Source organism: Fundulus heteroclitus, unplaced genomic scaffold, assembly GCF_011125445.2.
Source record: "Fundulus heteroclitus isolate FHET01 unplaced genomic scaffold, MU-UCD_Fhet_4.1 scaffold_50, whole genome shotgun sequence".
Classification (NCBI taxonomy): domain Eukaryota; kingdom Metazoa; phylum Chordata; class Actinopteri; order Cyprinodontiformes; family Fundulidae; genus Fundulus; species Fundulus heteroclitus.
The window spans coordinates 1576745-1601129 of NW_023396923.1; the positions used below are offsets into that span (position 1 = coordinate 1576745).

Sequence of the window (24385 nt, forward strand, 5' to 3'; positions counted from 1 at the left end):
AAGACAATAAAGTTCCATCCAGACATATGGAACGTTTGAGCAACATTTTCAATGACAGCTATTACAGACACAGACACAGAAAGTCATAAAATGGCTCTAGGATCACCGTGAGCCAGTTTTAAGCCTTTGGTTAAATTTTGTAATTCAACCAGCCATGATCGACCACCAGCACCGATGCTGGGGAGTTTATTCACCAGAAGTTGCATATCACCAAGCGAACAAGTAGAAAATTCCTCTGTTCTTAAATTACTGTGTGACAAGGGCATCTGCATTTTGGTAGGACTTTGAAAATGTGGATACATATACTGAATAATTTGGGGACCGTCCTGTGATTATCCCGTAATATTTCCCGTTTCTACTAATTTCTGCCATTCTGCAATATCAGTATGTATAATAAAATAATGCAAGTCATTAACATTTGTCATAGATTTCTCAATTTTAGCTGCTTCATTTGAGGATGACTTCAAAATTGACTCATGACTAAATGCAGGGTTAACAAAATCTATCAAATCAGCCGCAATATCCTTTTGTCCACACTATTAAGGTACATTTTAACCTTAACTTTTAACTTTTTTTTAGTTTTGCTTACTTGTGTAAGCAAAACTAAAACTAGATGTTTAATGTTCTCCCAAATTTTCAACAACTTTTCCAAACTTCTAACCTCTTTCTAACTTTTAGGCTACAGTTTAAAATAAACATTTTCTCCGAAACTCACCAAGATGCAGCTGGCCATGCACTTTCCAATGCAACTCACCCAGTCAGCTTGCAGCCAATACCTCAAATCGCTTTTCTCCGTTCAAAGTTCTCATGCACTTCAACAAACATCATTAATGCATCGACCTTTTTTCAATGATTTCCAAATTCCCCTTAGTTTTTTACCTATATTTTAACCAGATTCTTGCTCCATAATGAACACTTTTAACTCAACCAAATGAAATCTGCTCAACAGTACTTCTCTTATCTTGAGGCCCAGAGCCAGGGAGAGGGGAATTCACACCCTCATGAAGACACACACACACCCAGCAGAAATACACACAGAGACACCCACACTTTGCAGATCCACAGGCCCCACCAATTTCTCTTACGCTCACTCACACAGCATGGATCCCATTCACAACCGAGACATTCAAAATGTAACAAACATTAATATTTAGACACAGACAGCTTTGCGCATGAGGAGGGTCTACTCTATTACCCTTCTGCTCGACGGAACGTTGTCTTATTTTAGTATCTCCTCGTCTAATCGTCTAGCCGTCAGAACCTTGGTCTGATGCTAGAAAACAATCGTATTGTTTTCCTGGGGCCCCTTTAAAATGTATTATTCTTCTATTACAGCTTCACCATTTAGGATCTTAACTGTTCTTAGCCTCAACTTTTAAAGATGTTACGTATTCTGGGCAGTTCTCTATTCCCTGCTTCTTTATGAGCGTCCCAAATTCTCAAGAGGTAGCGCACCCCTCAGCCCTAAAATCACCAGTTTGTCAGTCTGGTTTGCATGTGGCCAATCCTCCGGACATATTTTTTGTCTTTGTTTTTTTATCTTTTTTATTTAGTTTTATTTTATTTTTCGACAGCCTCACCATTTAAGCCTTTTTGGCTTTTATTCTCTTTTATCGTTTCTATCTAATTTTACGTTTTTCTGACGCAGACACATAAATCCCATTCAGTCCTTTCTCGGTTTCAACATAAATTCCTTTCAATCCTATCATATTAATATCTCTGTTCAAACTCTGATATTTTGAGAAGAAAGCGTCTCACCCACAGCAACACTTGATTTAGCCTAGATCTAATCCTTAGCCAATAGGAGAATCAAAATCTCCTTACTTTTTTTCGGGTCGACCCTGTTTTGCTGTAAGTGATTACTTCTTCGTGCCCAAATTCGAGACATTAAGTTTCCTCCACTTAATGTCAAATCCGGGTCACGGCTAACCATAATGTTGTAATAGTATTATTGGCCTAATTCTGCTTCGCTAATAAAGACCCATTTTTGCCCCGGTTTAAGATTTTACAATAATTGAGAAAAGCATTGATCAGAGGTAAAACATTGTAATATGCATATTTAATTCATAGAAATTAAATATGGAGACAGAGTTTACATTACAAATCAAGATGATTTCACAGCACGGTGTAGAAGTCTGAAGTAAGTTTTGCCAAGACATCCTTTTTCATCCACTTAATGCTCCTCCCGCTCATGTCAGGGGAAGGATGGTTGACCCCCTCTCCTTCTGACCAACCCCCCCGGGGGCAATAAAAGTAAAGCTGCATGTTATCTTAGCTGGCAACAGGGAAAGACATACCTTCTGCCTAAGATATTTTTCTTAACAGAAAATATTAAGTTTATTATAAAAGGCACAATATGAACTAGAACTGGAAGCAGTTATTAACGGGTTCCAAGCCAACCCACACCCTACCCCTTTGAACATGCTCCTGGACTTCAGTTCAGTGTTCAACACCCTCATCCCACAGCATCTGGTGGAAAAACTGAAACATCTGGGCTTCAGCACACCCCTTCGCAACTGGCTGCTAGACTTCCTCACCTCCTGACCTCAGTCGGTCCGGGTCAGGCAGAACACCTCCAATGTCATCACCCTCAGCACGGGCTCCCCTCAGGGCTGCGTCCTGAGCCCCCTGCTGTTCACTCTGATGACACACGACTGCGTCCCCAGGTTCACCACCAATCACATCGTGAAGTTTGCAGATGACACGATGGTGGTGGGCCTGATCAGAGACAACAACGACCGGGACAACAAAAGAGGAGGTGGAGCAGCTAGTGGGCTGGTGCAGAGACAACAGCCTGATCCTGAATGGGGAGAAGACGAAGGAGATCATCGTCGACTTCAGGAAGAACCGGCCTTGCCACGCTCCAACATATTAATCCTGACCAGATCTCTCAACCTTTATCAAAAATTAAGAGCGAGATTATGTTTATTTTCGGGGCGCGTGGTTGGGGGAGTGGCTGACTGGACCCTGGTAAAGAAATCTTTGTTTCCTGAATTTGATAAGAAAATATTGTAGTTGATTATAAAAGGCACAATATGAATTATCAGATTCACATCCAGGCAATAAAAAACACTACAGATTATAATTATTCTATCCATGTTGGTCTTATTTGTGAATGATGCAAAGTTTCATCAAGCCTATACGGTCCAAATTTTTCCCTCAGCTGCAACACTTAAAGCAGACAGGGGTTCGCGCTGCGTCTTTACGCATGCTCCAGCTGCTGGATAAACGGTGAAGAAAATGCATAAATGAAGACTGTAAAGGGCTCCTTTAGAGGGGAGAGAAGGAAAAATGGGTCTGAGGTAAAGCCCCTGATGTTACAAGTTCCTTAAAATGACCCTTAAAAGTGCGCACCTAAATTACATGTAACGTAATTTTGCGCACCTGAATTCAAGCGCAAGGAACCACGCCCCCCGAAGCACCGCTTGTTTCATGTCGTTAAAAACAAAAGAGCATGAAACACAGCTACTAACTCTCCTATTGATTTCAATTGGCACATTTTGGTACGAGTGGAAGGACATTAAACGTAGTGATTCACGTTTTGAAGGCTGGCCGCTGATAAAAGCACCTGGCTCTGAGAGGACGGGGGGGGGGGGCGCAGTGAGAGCGGTGAAGCACAGAAACACAGCGCACGTAGTTAAAACAATGCAGAATAAATAAGAATGAAACTTATAAACAGACTAATTGGCGTTTTAGACTGTATCTGGTTAGCAGAACTGTTTTCTAATCCAGCGTGCAGCCATGACTGGTTCTGAATGATGGCTTTGCCTGGGAGCCGCTCTCCCCTCATGCCTCCTGCTCCGCAGAAGGCGGAGTTTAGACTGAGCTCTGGATGGGCAGAGCTGTGAACGGTTCATCTGCAGCCTAGATGGGTTTTGTTATTTTTGTTATTTTTAATTTATTTGGTACAAACATTTACTCGCCATGTGGCAGCTAGCCGTCTGAAATTCACTCACCAAACGGGAAATTTACTCGCATTTGGTCACTGCTGAGTGTGAATTTCGGACCCTGTACACAACACTAACACAGGCCTGCTGAATAAGAGGCATTTAGCTGTGTAATTTTATTATTCAGGCATGTCACTTCTTACAATAGGTCTGTTATAGGGATGCTTAGTGAAGAGAACATGAGGAGTTCAATTTACATTTAAAGATCCATCTTAGACTCTCATTTATATAAAAAATGTCACCCTACATCAGGCAGAGTTTTTTTGGGACATATGGATATTTTGATATCAGTTTTACCCTCATTGACAGAGCTCAGATATCTGTTTTGGTGCTCCTGACTGTTGAAGCGAGACTGAATGTCATGGTGAGATCCAGAGAGCTCTATGACACTTTCAGAAAAAAGATTGTAGCAAATCATGAGTCTGAGGGATTTAAAGGGGTCTTTAAACAGCCTTTCTACTGAACAGAAAACTGTCTGCAAGTGGAGTCTGGTCATCCATGCAAGTTCACCCTGAAGGCAGACCACAAGATTCTGAATAAAATTTCTAACATAATAAATTGTCACTGCAGCAGTCACTGGTATCTTGCAACTGTGTATATGAAAGGGCCTGCCTCCACAATCACAAAGTAATTATTTTCATTGGAGGGGAGCAAGGAGGATAGCTTTGCGCTCTAAAAATCATGGGGGCGTGACCTGAAACAGGCTGACCCTGCAAGAAATCCCTCCCTTTGTCAGCCCCACATACTCAAATCTGGAGACCTAATAAATGAAACCGTATGTATCTAGCAGTCTGCCATGATCATGAGACTGAATGCAGGTGCAGATCACACACACAGTCATGAATAAATTCATGTTCACACACAAACACAGAACGCCTGTCTGGAATTTCAGCCAAGAGCCTTCAATAGTGACATGTGCTCATATTTTATTTACAAGCTGTTTTTTTGGGTGATATCTCACATATGGTTCATTTTTAATGAAGCTTTATGATACAAGGAAGAATGCTGCCTCTGTCTTTAAAGTTATATCCCCTTGACTGGATTTTTGGGTGCTGGTAGTTTGCCTTTGAGTTATTTTTTTTGTGTTTTCATGTGCTCATCCTCTTACATAATTCATGCGAAACACATCCATGGAAAACACAAATACACACACGCTTGACACTGGATCAATGAATTTGAGCAGAATTTCTGCAGCACTATCTTATAAAACAAAGACCTTCAAGTAAAAGACAATTCTGCCAAAACCCCATTTAATCAGAAACATTAAACATCCCGTGAGCGTCTCATCTGCCTTTTCTGTACAACTTTGCTGTAAGCATAACTGATGCATGTGAGTGTGTTTATACGCAAGATAAAGTTAAAAAGCTCCAATTTTTCTAATTCATGGAATGTCCAATGCATTTTAATACAGATGGCACAGTCAGTGGCAGCAGCAACCAAACAGAGTTGCTTATTCACTTTTAATGAATTAAAAGTTAGTGCTGTCATGATTTGTCGAGATGAACCAAACACACACCACACACAGAGCTTATTTCTGAGAGATTATTGAATGAAGGATGAGTTCTGAAAGAAAGAGACCAGAGAGGCTGTACCAGACTGGAGCTGGAGGATGTAGATGGAAGCAGGAGCTGGAGGACCGGAGAGAGCAGGAGAGCTGCGGGTGCTGCGCCGAGAACCAGCTGCTCAGCAGAGAAGTGACTAGAAGCACTGGGGTAGCAGGTGACCAGCAGCACGGCATAAGGCCCATTCATACCCTACGTTTGGCCTGCACGTCCGTATTTCTGTCCGTGCGTTCTATCCGTTGAGTCCTTCATACCTCCGTCCGTTGAGGTGCGCAATAACCAATATTCCCTCTAGGTGGCAGTGCTGAGCGCCAATGATTCGTCACTGATCAAACACGGCGACGGTCCAATACGTGATTTTGTTGTATTTGCTCCGTAAGTAAACTTTTTGTTTGTCCCTGTGCCCCGGACACGACACATCATATGTGTGGGTAGTTGCGGACAAGCTCCGCAAGTTGTTCCTCGAATCCCGCCATTGTTTAAAGCCCAGAATTACAACCTTCTTCGTGATTTTGTTGACATTTTGTACTACAAACTCAATAGCGCCCCCACCGTTTCCGGTAGTATTGCTCCGTATTGATCCGTTTCGTCCGTAAGCGTAAGCTCCCAATTTTCGTGTCAAAGTACGGACGAAATCGACGGTTAGAACGTATGAAACACTCCACACGTATCCGTATCCGTCTTTTACGTGAGGTATGAATGGGCCTTTAGAAAGCTCTTTGGACACAGGGGCTGCAGTACAACCAGGAGAGCAGCAGAGAGGGAGTCCTTAGAACGCAGGGGTTGCAGTAGATCCAGCAGCACAACTGAGAGAGTTCTTGGTAGTGAAGCCAGGTTTCGAGGCGTGGACCGCGTAAAAAGGGGGCGTGTCAGACGAAGCCCCGCTTTGGAGCTTGTGTCATATGGAGGAAAACCACGTGATCAACAACAAACGAGGCCTCACATTACATCTGCCACGTCATTGCTTCATTTTGCGTATCCGTTCGTCCGTCCGTCTTCTTCCGCTTATCCGGGTTCGGGTCGCTGGGGCAGCAGCTTCAGTAGGGAGGCCCAGATGTCCCTCTCCCCGGCCACTTGGGCCAGCTCCTCAGGAGGAACCCCAAGGCGTTCCCAGGCCAGCCGGGAGACATAGTCCCTCCAGCGTGTCCTGGGTCTTCCCCTGGGCCTCTTCCCGGTGGGACATGCCCGGAACACCTCACCAGGGAGGCGTCCAGGGGGCATCCTGACCAGATGCCCGAGCCACCTCAACTGGCTCCTCTCGACGTGGAGAAGCAGCGGCTCTACTCTAAATCCTCCCCGGATGACTGAGCTCCTCACCCTATCTCTAAGGGAGAGCCCAGACACACTACGGAGAAAACTCATTTCAGCCGCTTGTATCCGGGATCTCGTTCTTTCGGTCACAACCCAAAGCTCGTGACCATAGATGAGGGTAGGAACATAGATCGACCGGTAAATCGAGAGCTTCGCCTTTTGGCTCAGCTCTCTCCTCACCACAACGGATCGGTACAGCGCCCGCTTCACAGCAGACGCTGCACCAATCCGCCTGTCGATCTCCCGCTCCATCTTCCCCTCATTCGTGAACAAGACCCCAAGATACTTGAACTCCTCCACAAGGGGCAGCACATCCTCCCCAACCCGGAGAAGGCACTCTACCCTTTTCCGGTTCAAGACCATGTTCTCGGATTTGGAGGCACTGATTCTCATCCCGGCCGCTTCGCACTCAGCTGCGAACCGCTCCAGTGAGAGCTGTAGATCACGCCCTGATGAAGCCAATAGGACCACGTCATCCGCGAATAGCAGAGACGCAATCCTAAGGCCACCAAAACGGATCCCCTCAACACCTTGGCTGCGCCTAGAAATTCTGTCCATAAAAGTTATGAACAGAATCGGTGACAAAGGGCAACCTTGGCGGAGTCCAACTCTCACCGGAAACGAGTCCGACTTACTGCCAGCAATGCGGACCAGACTCTGACACCGGTCGTACAGAGACCTGACAGCCCTTATTAAAAGGCCCGGTACTCCATACTCCCGGAGTACCCCCCACAGGATCCCTCGGGGGACACGGTCGAATGCCTTCTCCAGATCCACAAAGCACATGTAGACTGGTTGGGCAAACTCCCATGCCCCCTCCAGAATCCTGCTGAGGGTATAGAGCTGGTCCAGTGTTCCACGGCCAGGACGAAAACCACACTGCTCTTCCTGAATCCGAGATTCGACTATCCGACGGACCCTCCTTTCCAGAACCCCTGAATAGACCTTACCAGAGAGGCTTAAGAGTGTGATTCCTCTGGAACACACCCTCCCCAGTCCCCCTTTTTAAATAGGGGGACCACCACCCCAGTCTGCCAATCCAGGGGAACTGCCCCCGATGTCCACGCAATGTTGCAGAGCCGCGTTAACCAACACAGCCCCACAACATCCAGAGCCTTAAGGTACTCAGGGCGAATCTCATCCACCCCCGGGGCCTTGCCACCGAGGAGCTTTTTAACAACCTCGGCAACCTCAGCACCAGAGATGGGAGAACCCGACACAGAGTCCTCAGGCTCTGCTTCCGCAACGGAAGACGTGTTGGTGGGATTAAGGAGGTCTTCGAAGTATTCCGCCCACCGACGCACAACGTCCCGAGTCGAGGTCAGCAGCACACCACCCCCACTGTAAACAGTGTTGGTACTGCACTGCTTCCCCCTCCTGAGACGCCGGATAGTGGACCAGAATCGCTTCGAAGCCGTACGGAAGTCTTTCTCCATGGCCTCTCTGAACTCTTCCCACGCCCGAGTTTTTGCCTTGGCGACCAGCCGAGCCGCCTGCCGCTTCGACTGCCAGTACACATCAGCTGCTTCCGGAGTCCCACAGGCCAAAAAAGCCCGGTGGGACTCCTTCTTCAGCTTGATGGCTTCCCTCACCGCTGGTGTCCACCAGCGGGTTCGAGGGTTGCCGCCGCGACATGCACCGACAACCTTGCGGCCACAGCTCCGACTAGCCGCCTCAACAATAGAGGCGCGGAACATGGTCCATTCAGACTCAATGTCCCCCGCCTCCCTCGGGACGTGTTTAAAGTTTTCCTGGAGGTGGGAGTTAAAGCTCCGCCTCACAGAGGACTCTGCCATACGTTCCCAGCAAACCCTCACAATACGTTTGGGCCTGCCCGGTCGGACCGGCAACAAGGGTGGGTAATCTGAACTGCTGTTTGGCGCATAAGCGCAAACAACAGTCAGAACCCGTCCCCCCACACGAATGCGGAGGGAGGCCACCCTCTCGTTCACCGGGGAAAACCCCAACATGCAGGCACCGAGATGGGGGGTAACAAGTATGCCAACCCCAGCTCGGCGCCTCTCACCATGGGCAACTCCAGAGTGGAAGAATGTCCAGCCCCTCTCAAGGAGACTTGTTCCAGAGCCAGAGCGGTGCGTCGAGGTGAGTGACTATCTCTAGTCAGAACCTCTCAACCTCGCGCACAAGCTCAGGTTCCTTCCCCACCAGAGAGGTGACATTCCACGTCCCAAGAGCCAGCTTCTGCAGCCGAGGATCGGAACGCCAAGGTCCCCGCCCTCTACCGCTACCCGTTGCACAATGCACCCGACCCCTTTGGCCCCTCCGACAGGTGGTGAGCCCATCGGAAGGGGGACCCATGTCGCCTCTTCGGGCTGAGCCCGGCCGGGCTCCATGGGCAAAAGCCCGGCCACCAGACGCTCGCCAGCGTGCCCCACCTCCAGGCCTGGCTCCAGAGTGGGGCCCCAGTGACCCACGTCCGGGCGAGGGAACGCGAGGTCCAATAATCGTACTCATCATAAGGGGCATTTTGGGCTGCGCTTTGTGTGGTCCCTCACCTAGGACCTGTGTGCCTTGGGTGACCCTACTAGGGGCTTAAAGCCCCTGACAGCATAGCTCCTAGGATCATTGGGACACTCAAACCCCTCCACCACGGTAAGGTGGCAGCCCAGGGTTTTTTGCGTATCATTTTTCAAAATAAAAGCGCAATGAACCCTGTTGCTTCGTGGGTGAGGTCATCTGCCGACGAAGGAAGCGTTGTATACCTAAAACAGTGAAAAAAAGTCCTGAAAAAAAGTCCTATTACAGCAATGCTTACTTTATCTGTTGATCAACTTTTTTCATGTATCCACTGGTATTTTGTTAATTTGCCTTTGGCGTTGAGCTCCTGATCTCAGAGGCTGGATGGCACCCTAATCTTTAGCTTAAACTCTGGCTGGGTCACTCCAATATGTTAACACTACTTATAGTCAGAACAAGCATGTTGTAAAATTAAAATATTACTTTAAATCTAAATCTGCCAGGGTATGAATAATTTTGGGCCTTATTTTTTCTGGTCTAACCAGGCAGACAATTTTTTCTTGCTACATTTAGCAGAACTAAGCCAGTTTTCTTATTTACAGGTAGCCTGAACCAGCAGAACTGGGAGAAGAGTTACCCGTCCTGCAATGGCGCTCGGCAGTCTCCTGTGGACATCGATGAGATGTTTACCCAGGTCAGGATGCAGTACCAGAACCTACACCTAGAGGGTTGGCACTTACCGACATCAGAGTCCACCACCATCCAAAACAATGGGAAGACCGGTAGGTTTAACATGATCTACATCAATATAGAAAGCAAAAATTAAACAGTTGTTTTTCAGGCCGGTGTCTGTTTAACTTAGTCTTTTTTTCCGGTCCAAGCACCATACTTATAATTGACTGTTTTTCTTTTTGTGTGCAGCACTTTGGCCAAGGGCAGTTGTTCTTAAATGTGCTATATAAATAGATTTTATTTGATTTGATAATCACCATACACTCCCATATCAGGAGCCCAAAACTGTTTCTGCTACTGTCCTCGTGGTCCTGCAGATATGTGTGGGAATATTTTTGACACAGTGGTTCTATAAAGATTACGTTTTTATGTGCAAAGGAAAAAAACATAATTCACAAATCCAAGGTTAATAACAGAATGAGATGTTGGGAAAGAGACAAAGAAACAAGAAGAAAAAGAGACTGGAATTGAGTGAAGAGCAAAAAGGGAGACGGCAGCAACTGAGAGGCCTTGCAGTGAAAGAGAAAAGATCAGTGCTTAGAGGCAATGATGAAGAGAAAAGACGCTATAAAAGAGCAGGATAGGAATGTATAGAGAGAGGCAGGAAAGCAAGGGGGAGCGTGGACGATGTGAAGACCCGTGAAGTGATGTCTGAAGTGATAAACAGATGAAAGCTGTCTGAGCTACACTATCCTCTCCATTGCTTCAGTACTGCCTGAGCTGGAATCCTTGTGTGCCTCTTTGTATGTCATATGGAAATGGTTTGAAAGTGGAAATGGCTTGTATTTTTGTCTGGTGAATGGGGCAGAATTGTCACACAGCTTGTATAAAAAGAAAGTACAAATCATAATACTATAACTATATAACTCAAAGTGTTCATAAAGATTTAAAATACTCTCCAATAAATCAGATTGGGTTTTAGAATATTCATATTTGACTTGAAGAAGCTGTTTTGCGCTCAACTGATTTTAAAATTGTAACATGATTTACTTTGAAACCCTGGCAAAGCAGCAATTTTTCAGCTCAGCCTACAAGCTGCTGTTGTAATGTTCCCTATCTTCCCGTGTATGTTGGAAAAATGGATGTTATGGAGGTTAAAATATAAGGAAATAAAAGGGATGTTCAACGAGTCCTCTCATGTCCACACTCCTGTTCTGAATAGTGTGTGCATTGGGATCAAAAGTATGGATTTCAGCGTTCTGCTATATCAGGAAGTGGTTTGTTACTTTTGCCATGATGTCATAGTCTCATAGTTTTACTTTTTCATATGAGGATCAACTCAAGTGGTCAGATAGTTATGTCCCAAATCAATCAGAAACTAGTCAAAGCAGTCAGTTTCACCTTCAGTTTCACGCATTCTCCATGCTGAGATAGGTAAATCTTGAACAGTAAAACAGCACATTGTTGCATGACATAACATTAGACATGTACTGTTACTTAATGCATGACATGAGGTACTGTTATCAGTGTTTTACTTTTTCTTATAAGGATCGACTGTGTCTGGGAATGAAACTTCAATATGTTGATGACTGTTCCCATTTTCATGGTGTATGCAAGATTATGTATTTAAGAATTTCCTGCCGTCTGGATTATCTGGTGAGCAAACAGTGAATGTTGCAGTTTCAGATATGTAGAAAGACAGTGATGAAGCGTTCATGCCATTGAAACTAGAGGCAGATACACAATAGTTAGACAGGGATATTAGTTTGTAGATCTGCAGCTTTAATTCTTTGTTTTATTTGCACTTCTCTTGTATGGGTTTGCTTCTATAAGACTACAATATGATGACCGTCTATGGGTTTTACTCTTATTTACAAATTTTTTCCACATCATCATTGGCATGCTAAGCAATAACAGTTGCTTTGGTGAAAAAGAAAATCTTCAACCAGCAAATAGTTCTTGAGTGGCATATTTAAAACAGCTTTAACCCGATGAGTGCAGTCAGCTGCACATTAAGGCAGTTTCCTTTCACTGTGACTTCCAGGTATAGCTCCTGGAGCTAAATATCTTGTCTAGTCTCAGGAGAGGCAAACAAAGCCCACATTTTATATAACAGCTCTGCTGGGGTGTTATTTGAAGAACAATCTGCCAGGATGTTGATTATGTATCGCTGATAATTCTAAATTTCTATACAAGTGAACTTCTAGGTATGTGAAAATAAAGCTCAGCTTATGCCATATACATGAAAAATCTACACACCAGCTCAAATTCTCTACACAGAGTTCAGCTCATTTCTGGTGTGAGACTATCCTGGTTGCCTAATTTATTGTGTTCTTTAACGGAATCTGTCATCTCGGGGGAACTGGAAGAGGAGGTGCTACTGTTCTACATCAATAGGAATCGGTTGGGGAGGTTAAAGCATCTGAATGCCTCTGCTTGATGCCTCCCTGAAATGTTTTCTAGGACCATCCCACTGGGAGGAGACCCTAATGTAGACCAAGACATTGCTGGACGGACAACACTCTTAATGCCTTCTTAGAGCTGGTAATGTTTGGAATCCCCAGGAAAGAGTTGCTGGTCAAAGGGATGTCTGGACTTTCTTGTTGGACCTGTTACCTCTCTGGGGTGTTTTCAATCAAACCAGTTACAGGATGGATGGATGAATAATCAGGGATGACTTCCGCAATCTGTTATTTATAAAGTAATTGGATTCAGTATGAAACATATTGTTCAATATGACTGAGTATTAGCATGCTGTTGGTTAATTAATAGACAATTGAGGAGCCAGAAGGATTTTTTAAATTTAATTTGAAGAAGACAACAACCAAAAATACCAGCTTGTGATTCTGCAGATTGTTGTCTTGATCAAGCTAATCTATCACACATTCAGATGAAATAAGAATTTTCTGATGTTTTGTTCTGGTTAAACTCTGGTTTCTTGTGTACATTTTAGTGGCCATAAATGTAGAGGGGGATGTCTTTGTAAGCGGAGGAGGGCTGAGCTCCAGGTTTCGTGTGTCCAGACTCAGCTTCCATTGGGGACGCTGCAACACAACATCAGATGGTTCTGAGCACAGTCTGAACGGAATGAAATACCCACTGGAGGTAAGCATCAACAGTGCATGGCATATTTCTGTTTCTAACTCAACCCAAAGATAACGTTGATTCTTACTGTGTCCCAGATGCAGATCCATTGTTACAATCCCGATGAATTTCAAAGCTTAGATGATGCGATTGAGAAAGGAGGAAGGGTTGCTGCCTTGGCTGTTCTTTTTGAGGTGACGTGACCTGATGATGGAACCACCTGTATCTGTTGTTGGCCTCAAACAACACAATTACAACAATCTGTCTTTAAATTTCAGGTGAGCCTGGACGACAATGAGAACTTCAGTCCTATTGTGGAGGCAATCAATGTTGTGAGCAGATTTGGTAGGTCACAGCAAGATCCTGTGCTTGTTACAAAAGATGAAGTAGGTAAAGATTACACAAATGAACCCATTAAGCTAACTTGAGTCTTACTTAAGCTGCAAAAACAAGGACTTCAGACTTGACTTAGACTCAACCTCTAAAGTCTTGACTCTTACTCACTGTGTTGATACTGGGTTTCTTAAATACTTTGGCCTCATGTAGTCAGGGGTGAAAATAAGATGGTAAGTGCAGATCATTTGAGTAAATGATTAATGTTGCCTTCTCCCAATTACTCTAGTACAAATTCAATTAAATTTTGTTTATATAGTGCTAGTTCATGAAACATGTCATCTCAAGGCACTTTCCAAAGTCATATTGAATCCGATTATACAGTTTGGGTCAGATTATACAGATTGGTCAAAACATTTCCTATATAAGGGAACCAGTTGATTCCATCAAAGTCCCGACAAGCTGCAATAACTCCTCCTGAAGAAGCGTAGAGCTACAGGGAGAGTTGTCTGCATTGTCCATGGCTTTGCAGCAATCCCTCATACTGACCAAGCATGAAGAGACAGTGGAAAGAAAATCTCCCCATTAACGGGAAGGAAAAACCTTCAGCAGAACCAGGCTCAGTATGAACGGTCATCTTCCTCGACCGACTGGGGGTTACAGAAGACAGAGCAGAGACACAACAAGAGAGACAAAAAGCACAGAAGCACACATTGATCCAGTAATCTGTTCTACGTTAGATGGTAATAGCGGGTGAGCTGTCTTCCCTGGATGATGTCACAGTTAACAGAACGCCAGACCAGGTGTACCTTCTATGAAGAAAAAGAGAGAGAGCAAAAAGTTGAAAACTGAAATGACGACAAGCAATGCAAATTACTTCCCCCATTCTACTTTTAGAGACCACCAGCAGACCTGCAGTCTGAGAGCGAAGTGCTCTGTTAGGAACATACGGGGTAATCAGAGCTCTGATATATGATGGAGCTTGATTATTAAGGACTTTATACGTTAGAAGAAGAATTTTTAATTTTATTCTTGATTTAACAGGAAGCCAACGAAGGGAAGCTAAAATTGGAGAAATATGATCCCTCTTGTTGATTTTCATCAGAACTCTTGCTGCAGCATTTTGGATCAGCTGAAGACTTTGAACTGCATTTTGTGGACTTCCTGATAGTAAAGAATTACAATAGTCCAGCCTTGAAGTAACAAATGCATGGACTAGTTTTTCAGCATCACCCCTGGACAGAGTATTTCTAATTTTGGCAATATTCCGGAGGTGAAAAAAAGGAAACTCTGGAAACCTAGTAGAAATATTTGTCATGGTTGTGTAACATAATGTCCTTGTAGACAAGCAGCTTCAGGGTTAGGGCAGATTGCAAATAATTCATAACAACCTCTTCGGGTTTGTTGTAGCATCAAAATAATTGCCACGTGAATTTTTCTCAAATACTCTTTTGGGTCAATTGAATTTGAAACAAATTTAACTTGCTTCCGACATCCTGCTCTCTTGCTCTTAAGCAGGAAGAAACAGGCTGCTACGTCTTTAAAATCAAAGCACTAACTGTGACGTTTATTTTGAAATTTAACTTTCTCCCTACTGCTAACTGCATTGCATCTCACTCTTGATTTTACTATATAACATGTTAACATATAACATCTATATAACTACATTTTCTCAAGCTCAAAATAAATAATCAAGAGACTTAGTCTTGGTCCCTTGGCTCTTTAAAGTCCATCTGTTGTTTAAGATCGGTTTTATTGTTAATAGTGCATTTAAACAAGACAAAAATATCTCTGTGGTTGTTAAATAATTTTTTTCAATTACATCTAATAGCAAAAGTAAACTATATCTCCCAAAGACATTAAGAAGTTAATTAATCCTTTCATCACCTTGCCTTGTTTGGACCATGACACCTTGTAGATCAATCATCCTTGTGGATCAATCATCTCTACATCACCTACAACCCGTCATGTTATGGAAAGACCCTCTTGATACAAGAGAAGAGAAGTGAAAATGGCCGCTGATCAAGTATTGGTTAGTCAGTCGATAAGACCAGTCAACTTTAGATTAACTCATTAATCAATAACTTCCATCCATATCTGGGCCCCATTAGATGAAAAATCTTTGTCTGTCCAATGCGCAGACATAATACAAATATTGTAATGCAGTGCTCTAAATGATCTTTACAATACAAAATAGCACTGCTGGTTCACATCACAGTGCAATGAGTTGATCTGGACCCTGTATTGACAGGTAGGGCTGGTGTGGGAGGTGTTGCTGCAAGGTATGGAAAGTTATTCAAATTAACAACTCAACACAGCCTGCTTCCAGGTGATTCTATGGAAACTGCAAGGTCTGTTTTCTCACATTTTGCAGAGTGCCAACATTCAAACAGTCATATCGTCTTCAAGTCTTTTTTGATTTCTGAATCTATAACTCCACTGGAAAGCTTAGATTTCACTTTTCAGGATATGTAAATAACTCAAAACGACTGCGGGGAGGCTTGTTCCTGGTTTAATCTATGCTGAAAACCCACATTTCTCCTTGCTGTTTGAGTGAAGCAGAATATGAGACCCAAATATATCTGATAACTCTAGGTGGTATTTGGTATTTCATCTACTTTATTGTTGTCGATGTATCTTTTGTTTGGTTGTTGAAACAGTTTAACTGCTTTGCTTGGCTGAATTGTAAAGCACTTTGGTCAACTACTAATCTTTTTAACTTGCTTTTTCAGTAAATTTCCATTTTCATGAACAATTCAAAGACAGTAATGGTTCTGCAATATAAAATCCCTTCATATTTATTCATTATGAAATCTAATCATATATAGTGTTCATCTATTGTACTAGTTTTATTAGAAAAGAAATACATATTGATGTTTTGGCTAAATTGTTATCAATATTCACAACAATTCAGAGCAGTTAATGTTCTTTTAAATGTTGCATTGAATCTTCTAATACATATGCTGTGTGTTCTTGTGTTAAATTTGGCTTCAGGATAATGATTTGAACTGATAAACTACAGCAATGCTGTATTTTAAGCAGACTAGACAGCATGTACCTGATGCCAGATTGGTAAGACTTGAAATATGATTAGTACTTGGAGGGTGACTGCAGTTATAATTTCCCCAGGTAAGAGTGGATCAGTGGACACTTTCACCTTGAGGTCCCTCCTGCCCAACATCACTGCTAAGTACTACATCTACAACGGCTCGCTGACCACTCCTCCGTGCTCTGAGTCTGTAGAATGGATTGTCTTTAAACACACCGTTGCCATATCAGAAGCGCAGGTTAGTCACTTTGAAATGGATCAATGGTAAAGTATTTTTTAAATGTTGGAGCATTTTCTTATTGCATTGTAGGGTTGATGACGTAAAATGTACCCTATCCTGCTTTATTTGGGCAGTGACATCATGAGGTGAACCCTAGAGTTGGATAACTTTAGTTAAATAATGACAGCCTTGGATGCATGTGGGGTGGGGGGGACTTTGGAAGTAGGAAGACCCAAAATGGCAACATTTAGGTAAAGAAATAAAAAAAATTGGGGATAGGATCAGAATTGACCCAGAGCTGGGGATATTTTGTACTGACATGTCACGAACCAGAGACAGAGGGACCCAATATTCAGCCAGACAAGCAGAGGTTAGGTGAAAGATAATATATTTACAAAAATGCAAAAACAAAAATGGGCATCAGACCAAAAAGAGGAAGAATGCGTCCAATAACCAAAAATAACAAAAAGCAGTCACAGATGAAACTATCTACTAGTGATGTTATGTGATGTGCCGAGGCTTCGAAGCGTGTGTCGAGTAATGGAGGGGGCGTTTCCGTAAAGCGCGTATCGAGGCTTGCTTCATTTAGGGGAGGAGCCGAAAACGATGACGTCCGAAGCCTCGCTGCCCGGCTGTACCACGTGACTGCTTCGGGAAGTGGCTCAGAGTTTGCCAGATGACCGGTTCATTCAGAACCAGTCATGGCTGCACGCTGGATCATAAAACAGTTCTGCTAACCAGATGCAGGTTAAAACTCCACTTAGTCTGTTTATAGGTTTAGTTTTTATTAATTCTGCATTTTTTAATTACATGCACCGTATTTCTGTGCCTCAGCGCTTGCTCCCCCCCCCCCCTCCTTTCCCTCGGAGCAGGTGCTTTTATCACCGTTCACTATTCAAAACGTGAATCACTACGTTTAATGTCCTCACATCGGTAGCAACGTGTGCCAGTTAAAGTCAATAGGAGAGTTGTAGCTGTGTTTTATGCTCTTTTGTTTTTAACAACATAGAATCTGTGGCGCTTCGGTGGGCTGCTGCCTTGCGCTTTAATTCATTTTAAAGAAGTAACATCAGAAGTAACATCAGGGGCTTCATCTCAGACCTGTCAGTACCCCTGTTCCCTCTATAGAAGCCCTTTACAGTATTTAGTTATGCATTTTCCCCACTGTTTATCCGTCGCTCGCAGCGCACCAACGGGGGTAAAATCCGTCCACCGCAATGCCCAGAGCGCACTGACGAGAGCAATAGAAATTTGTTTGGTCAGCGCGGCGATTGACTGAGAAACCTGTCGCTGTGAAAGGTGATGAGAATGTTATAAACTGTAACAGTCTAGAAGTGCATTGATCTGAAAGCAGAGAGACATCAGCAGCTGGATCGTGCGTAAAGACGCAGCGTGAACCTCTGTGTGCTTCAGTGTTGCTGCTGAGGGGAAATTGTTGACCATAATAATGATTTTGTCCTACACCTTTTGTGAAGTCATTCCCAAGAGTCATAATAGACAAAAAAATCAATGTATCACACGTGTTAAGATACAGCTGGCTGTGATTATACACCTGGCCAGTAGGTGGTTTCGTGTGCACATGAAGCTCCAAGAAACGAACCCTTTCTCGAACCAGTTGGCTCAAGTAGTTTAATGCCTCATGAGGCTTCATCTCGCCATCACTACTATCTACAAAAACAGGGGACAGGCTAACTCAAAAATCCAAAGATCGGTCTGATCAGGAAACAGGCAGGCAGAATCCACTCAAGCAGTGGTCAGTTAAACAGGCAAACAAACATGGAACAGGCAATGCTGGACAAGACTCACCGATAGGGATGGAAAAACAATGATCTGACAGAGTGCACGGGACAGAGGCAGGTATAAGTAGGGGAGTGAGCAGGTGAACGGAGTGAAACTAATTACTGGAATGGGTGGAGCTAATCAGGGGAAGAGAAGTGACTGGAATTAAACTGAAGCTGATTGGATAGTGACTGGAGAAGGGGAGTAACAGGCTAGTGACGTACGAAGAACGGGCCCCTGGAAGCGAGGATACGAACCAGTAGACAACAGCAAGGGGATCCAGAGGATCCAAGGCTTGGAGACTGTAAGGGAAGACAAGGCGTGGTAAGCAACAGAGGAATTAAGATGCAACAGGGGGCGCACAAGGAGGCCTGTTTACCACTCTATGTGAGTTGACCAACTGGCGCTTGCTGTCAGGAACGGTTCTCCTTTATCCAGGGGTCCGTTCTTCGTACGTCGCTAACTCAGTTAGCTGGATTTGATTGTTGACGATTTGGCATGATCTTGGATTGTTCGGTTCCTCGAAACTCATCTCGGACTTGCTGTCATAGCAACATGTGCACAAGCTTAAGCCTGCTTGAGAGCAGATGTTTTAAGCAACATACGAAGAATGGGGCCCAGAAGAGAGGCTGTGGACAAGTTATCCTGACAATCTGATATACCTGAAGAGCTGTATCCAGATAGTTACCAAATATCACTAGATCAAGCTGTGGGTTGCTGAGGGACTGGCGGCACGTCCACTTTACTTTAATACTTATATTACATAATCGCTTTATAATAATTTCAGTTTATTTCTCTAAGTGGGAAGGGATGAATTGGTAAGGTGTCGCCATAAAATTAAGACACAAACCCAACTTAAATCAAAAATCAAAGAACTTGTTTTTTGTTGTTTTAATTTCTAGCCTAAAATGAGAAAATTGAACTTCCCTTGAACTTCCCATGGATCGTCGGTGAAAGTTCCATGTGAGCTTATGATGATTTAGTTTAGAACACCAGAATCATGGTCGGATCTGAAACAGTAGTGGTTGTTGTGTGGGGTTTTAGCTTGACGCATGTTTCTGGCCAGCTGTCTTTAAGATCGGCAAAGACTGCATGTTACTCTGAGGTGATGTAAAGTGACAGGTTTAGTGAGAAAACAGGCTTTTTTTGTTGCTTTTGGCCTTTTTGTGACGGTAAGAATAGCAATGCAAGCTGGCAGTGTTCCGTCGGGCTCCACAATGAAGATGTTAGAGGTCTCCTGGGATGCTGTGTTGTGGTTATTCACTGTTGCACAATAATGAAAAACAAATAGTGGTTAGTGGTTTGGATTATGTGTGCGCACATGCTCATGATTGAAGCAGGAAGGCAAAACATGACACAGCCACACTCATACTAACCAAAAATAGAGCAGCCTCCGTCTCACTTTGTCTCAGCCTGGCTGTGACACAGGCCTCTTAAAACACACGTACGGTTACAAGCATCAGCTTTTTGGTTTATTTTGGCAGCAGCGCAGAGACAAGAAACATGTAGAGACCATGTTTGCTTTATTTTTTCCCCAACCTGACTTTTGTTTCTCTCTGTTTTTCTCTGTCTCTCTTAAGCTGGAAGTTTTTTGCGAGGTGATGACCATGGAGCAGGCAGGGTTTGTGATGCTCACCGATTACCTGCAGAACAACTTCAGGGAGCAGCAGCAGCAGTTTATGGGTCAGGTGTTTGCCTCCTACACCGGTGTGGAGGATATACCCACACCCAGTACGTCGTCCCCTGATTCAAAAGTTTATCCCCTCTTATTTTAGGTCCCCATCACCTCATCCAGTCTGCACTAATTGCTTGTTTCTGTCCTATTATACAGTTATAGCCTAGTTAAAGGAGGGCACCTCATAGGGGAGATGGAGAAAATAGCAGAACCTGTGTTCAATTGTTCAATCGTTTAGATTTCATGTTAAAGTCACAACTTTATTTTTATACAAGAAGATTTAAAATTTATACAAATGACCTTGTTAGACAAGAAAATATAACATAGCTTGTGTGAAAAGTGTGTGTGTGCTTGTATGTGTATGTGTGTATATATATATATATATATATATATATATATATATATATATATATATATATATATATATATATATATATATGTGTGTGTATATATATGTGTGTGTGTATATATATATATATATATATATATGTGTATATATATATATATATATATATATATATATATATATATATATATATATATATATATATGTATATATGTATGTATGTGTATATGTATGTATGTATATAGCTCTTACAGTTCTGCTTACCATTACTGGCACCCCTGAAGTTTAGGTACATATAATGGAATATTTCCTGAGGGAAATTCATCAAGTGAAACAACATATTACTGCTGATAGCTTGTGCTTGATGTAAAACAGCAAAAGACAAAAACATTTAATAAGATACTCATTATGAGGAAACCAAAAGAAAAACATAATGTTTACCATGTCAATGGTATTGGCACCCTTTACTGCAAATCAGTATCAAAACCCAATTCGGCTCACCTGTTGCAAATCACAAATAAAGATCACTTGTGATGAACTGCCTCCACATATGTGACATGAATTGATCCAATGAATGATCATGTTGGTGCTTTAAAAGGCACCTGTTAGTCCATCTTCACATGTGACAATGGTAAAGACAAAAGAAGCTGTCTGAAGACACCAGAAATGCTATTATTTGTAAGCACAAGAACTCCAAAGGGTATAAAGCCATCTCCAAAGACCATGGTATCCCTGTTTCAACGGTGCGTCATGTTATTAAGAAGTTTTCCAGGCATGGAACTGTCAAGAACCTCTCTGGACATAGGGGGAAGAGAAACATTGATGACAGAAATCTTCCAAGGTTTGTGCAAATGGTGGAAAAAACACCACGTCACACATCTAAACACATAAAGAACAATCTGGAGCAGTCTGGTGTGATTATTTCAGCAAGTACCATATGCCGCATACTAAACAAAGTGGGGCTTTATGGGCGAAGGCCAAGGAAGACCCCATTGCTAAAGAAAAGACATAAAAAAGAACAACTGATCCTCGCAAAACAGAACCTGGACAAACCTCGAGCCTTCTGGGACAACATTTTATGGACAGATGAAACAAAAGTGGAGCTTTTCGGTAATTCACACAAACAGTATGTTTACAGACGGCGCAATGAAGCCTTTAAAGAAAAGAACACCATACCAACAATCAAGCATGGTGGAGGATCCATAATGCTGTGGGGCTGCTTTGGGGCATCTGGTACTAGAGGCCTTGACTGTATAACAGGCATCATGAAATCAGAAGATTATCAAAAAATTCTAGAGCAAAATGTCTTGCCCAGTGTAAGAAAACTTGGTTTGAGGCAAAGATCCTGGGTCTTCCAGCAAGATAATGACCCAAAGCACACCTACAAAAGCACGCAGGCATGGTTGAAAGGAAAACATGGACTGTTTTAAAATGGCCAGAAATGAGTCCTGATCTCAATCCAAGTGGAAATCTTTGGTTAGAGCTGAAATCTGCCATTGGAGAAAGGAACCCTGCAAATGTACAAGAGCTTGAGCAGATTGCAAAAGAAGAGTGGGAGAAAATGCCAAAGGTTTTCTGTTTTGTCCTTTGGAATTAAAATATTTGTGTTGAAATGGTAACTGTCTTTTTTAAATTATTTTGGACCTCAAATTGAAAGATCTTGCTGATATAACTTTTGAACATTTCCATTTATTTCTGAAGATATTCAGTCAGCTATGCAAAACATGAAGGAGTGCCAATAATGGTGAGCAGGACTGTAGGTCCTGAGCTTGGGGAACGGAGAATCATCCACCTGCTCAGGAGTATGAGGAGTGGGTGAGAGAGCTATATATTAATTATCATTGGATCTGGATTGGTGTCGAAACCAGGAGTCACCACTCCAGGAGTCTGGATTGGTGTCGAGCAGGGCCACCGCAACCTGGTGCGGTGGCCCTGCTCCTCTAAGCAATTTATTTTGCAGTTTGTTTTGATGTTGAAATAAAGTACTTAGAAATTCATAAAAGGCCCTTTTTTTGCTTGTAACAAATTCATACATGCATATGTCTAGTGCCCACTCAAAGTCACGTTTACTCTAAAACTGGGTTTTTTAAAAGGGCGCTTAACAGCAAATTACCTCCAAAAACATTATCGGCATGAGAATGTTTTCAAAGTGCTATTCTCAGCCATTTATTTCTACATTTTGAGGGTTTCTATATCTTATTGATGCAAGTTTTCAAGGTTTAAGATATTTTCTGTTCTGCTGTTTGCAGCATGTAGCTCGGAGCCACAGAACGTTCAGGCCGATGCTCAGAATGACACGACCATCGTGGTGACGTGGGAGCGTCCCCGCGTGGTTTTTGACACAGCCATCAACTGGTATGCTGTCACCTACCAGAGGCTTCAGGGCAGAGATCAGAACAAGCGGGAGTACAGGACTGATGGAGACCAAGATGTGGTAGGAATGAGCTTTCTTGAAAGGGTTAAAATCAAGCGCCTACAGGTGGCTTGACTTTTGAACAAATGTGATTTCAGCTAATGTATTTGTGGCATTATCTACAGTCCTCAAGGTACATGTGACACATCCATTGAAAATTTATCAAAGTTGACAATGCACTCTCACATTTAGTGCAGAAATGAGGATAATTATTAAGTGTATCTCTAACACACACACAAACATCCTTGTTTAAAATATAAAGTTAGTAAATATATGTATGTTTTATACTCTTGTGTATGATTTTTGTATGTTGCACTTTAAAAAATTAATAAACATATATTACAAAAAAAATAAAAATACAAAGTGAGGACCGTGCCGTGACTTCCATAGACTGCCAGCTCTAACTTAGTACAAGTTTATAAAAAACATAAACTTTTGTGAAGTTTAATTAAACTGTTAAACTTTTAAAAAGTTTAAGAAAATTGTTCTAAGTTTATCAGAAAACAACTTTACAGGCTTTTCAATTTTAACAGTTTCTTAAAAGATTTATCCAAATAGCGTTATTAAACCTTTGTGTGAAGTTAAATGTTATTAATATTATTAATCTTGGCTGCTTCCTTGTCTGACTGGCATGTCCATAGTTCGGCAGGCAGCTTTTTCAGCCGAGCATTTCTTGAGCAGCTCAATTATAACGTGTTGCTTCATGTCGTGCTCCCCTCCACGTGACATTGAAAAATAACTTCACAAAGAGCTCTTTGAGAATCACCTTTCATTGGCCTCACCCAGTTTTAAAGGGTTAGGATTCCACAGTCTTTGTTGTGCCTGCATTTTCTTTTATTTGACATTAAAGTCCTTTTCGTGTTCTGTTGCACAAAATTTGTGTGCAGGTTGGTCATGAGGTGGGACGTTGCTTCGTAGTTTGACTGACAGCCGATGACTACGGCCCTGCTTTCTTTATATTTCAGAAAAGCCAGTTGTTTGTGGACAGGAGTGGAAAATTCAACACTGTCCTGCAAAAATCAGGACATCTGGTCACCCTACTACTGCCGCTTTCCCCATAAGACTAAATATGGCTTAATCATTTGTATCAAGGCCTAACTTTTTATTTGCTTGTTTTTTTTTCATCTTAACTGTGCCTTTATCCCACCTTTAAGTATTTTATTAGAGTGGTTTCATGGCAGAGGTTGTGGCGCAGTGGTTAACACTCACGACGCATGTATGGAGGCCTTAGCCCTCGATGTAGCTGACGCAGGTTTGACTCCGTATTGTCGTCCTTTGCAGCATGTCTCTCCCCCTCTCTTATACACCCTTTCCTGTCAGCCTGCTGTACAAGAAATGTGGCGTAAAAAAAATGACTGGACTGGGGTTCTTCATTAGACGTTTGAGAGAGTTCTTTATAACTACAGCAAGCAATCAGAAATACTTTAATAATCCCAGAGGGAGATTGTTTTTGTTTCACACGCTCCAGATATACAAACATATATATACAATACATCAATATATATATATATATATA

The 24385-nt window shown here is 42.7% G+C and overlaps 1 protein-coding gene across 4 annotated transcripts in view; it reads left to right on the plus strand.

Moving 5' to 3' along the window:
* The window catches only part of ptprz1b (protein tyrosine phosphatase receptor type Z1b), a 204205-nt gene that overhangs the window by 114656 nt on the left and 65164 nt on the right, over nucleotides 1-24385 (plus strand). For all 4 annotated transcript variants that reach the window (XM_036132405.1, XM_036132404.1, XM_036132402.1 and 1 more), the window contains exons 3-9: nucleotides 9901-10080; nucleotides 12924-13075; nucleotides 13153-13248; nucleotides 13333-13399; nucleotides 16517-16674; nucleotides 20016-20166; nucleotides 22706-22890. In XM_036132405.1, coding sequence (XP_035988298.1) covers nucleotides 9901-10080; nucleotides 12924-13075; nucleotides 13153-13248; nucleotides 13333-13399; nucleotides 16517-16674; nucleotides 20016-20166; nucleotides 22706-22890 — 989 coding nt within the window. The remainder of the gene's footprint in view (nucleotides 1-9900; nucleotides 10081-12923; nucleotides 13076-13152; nucleotides 13249-13332; nucleotides 13400-16516; nucleotides 16675-20015; nucleotides 20167-22705; nucleotides 22891-24385) is intronic.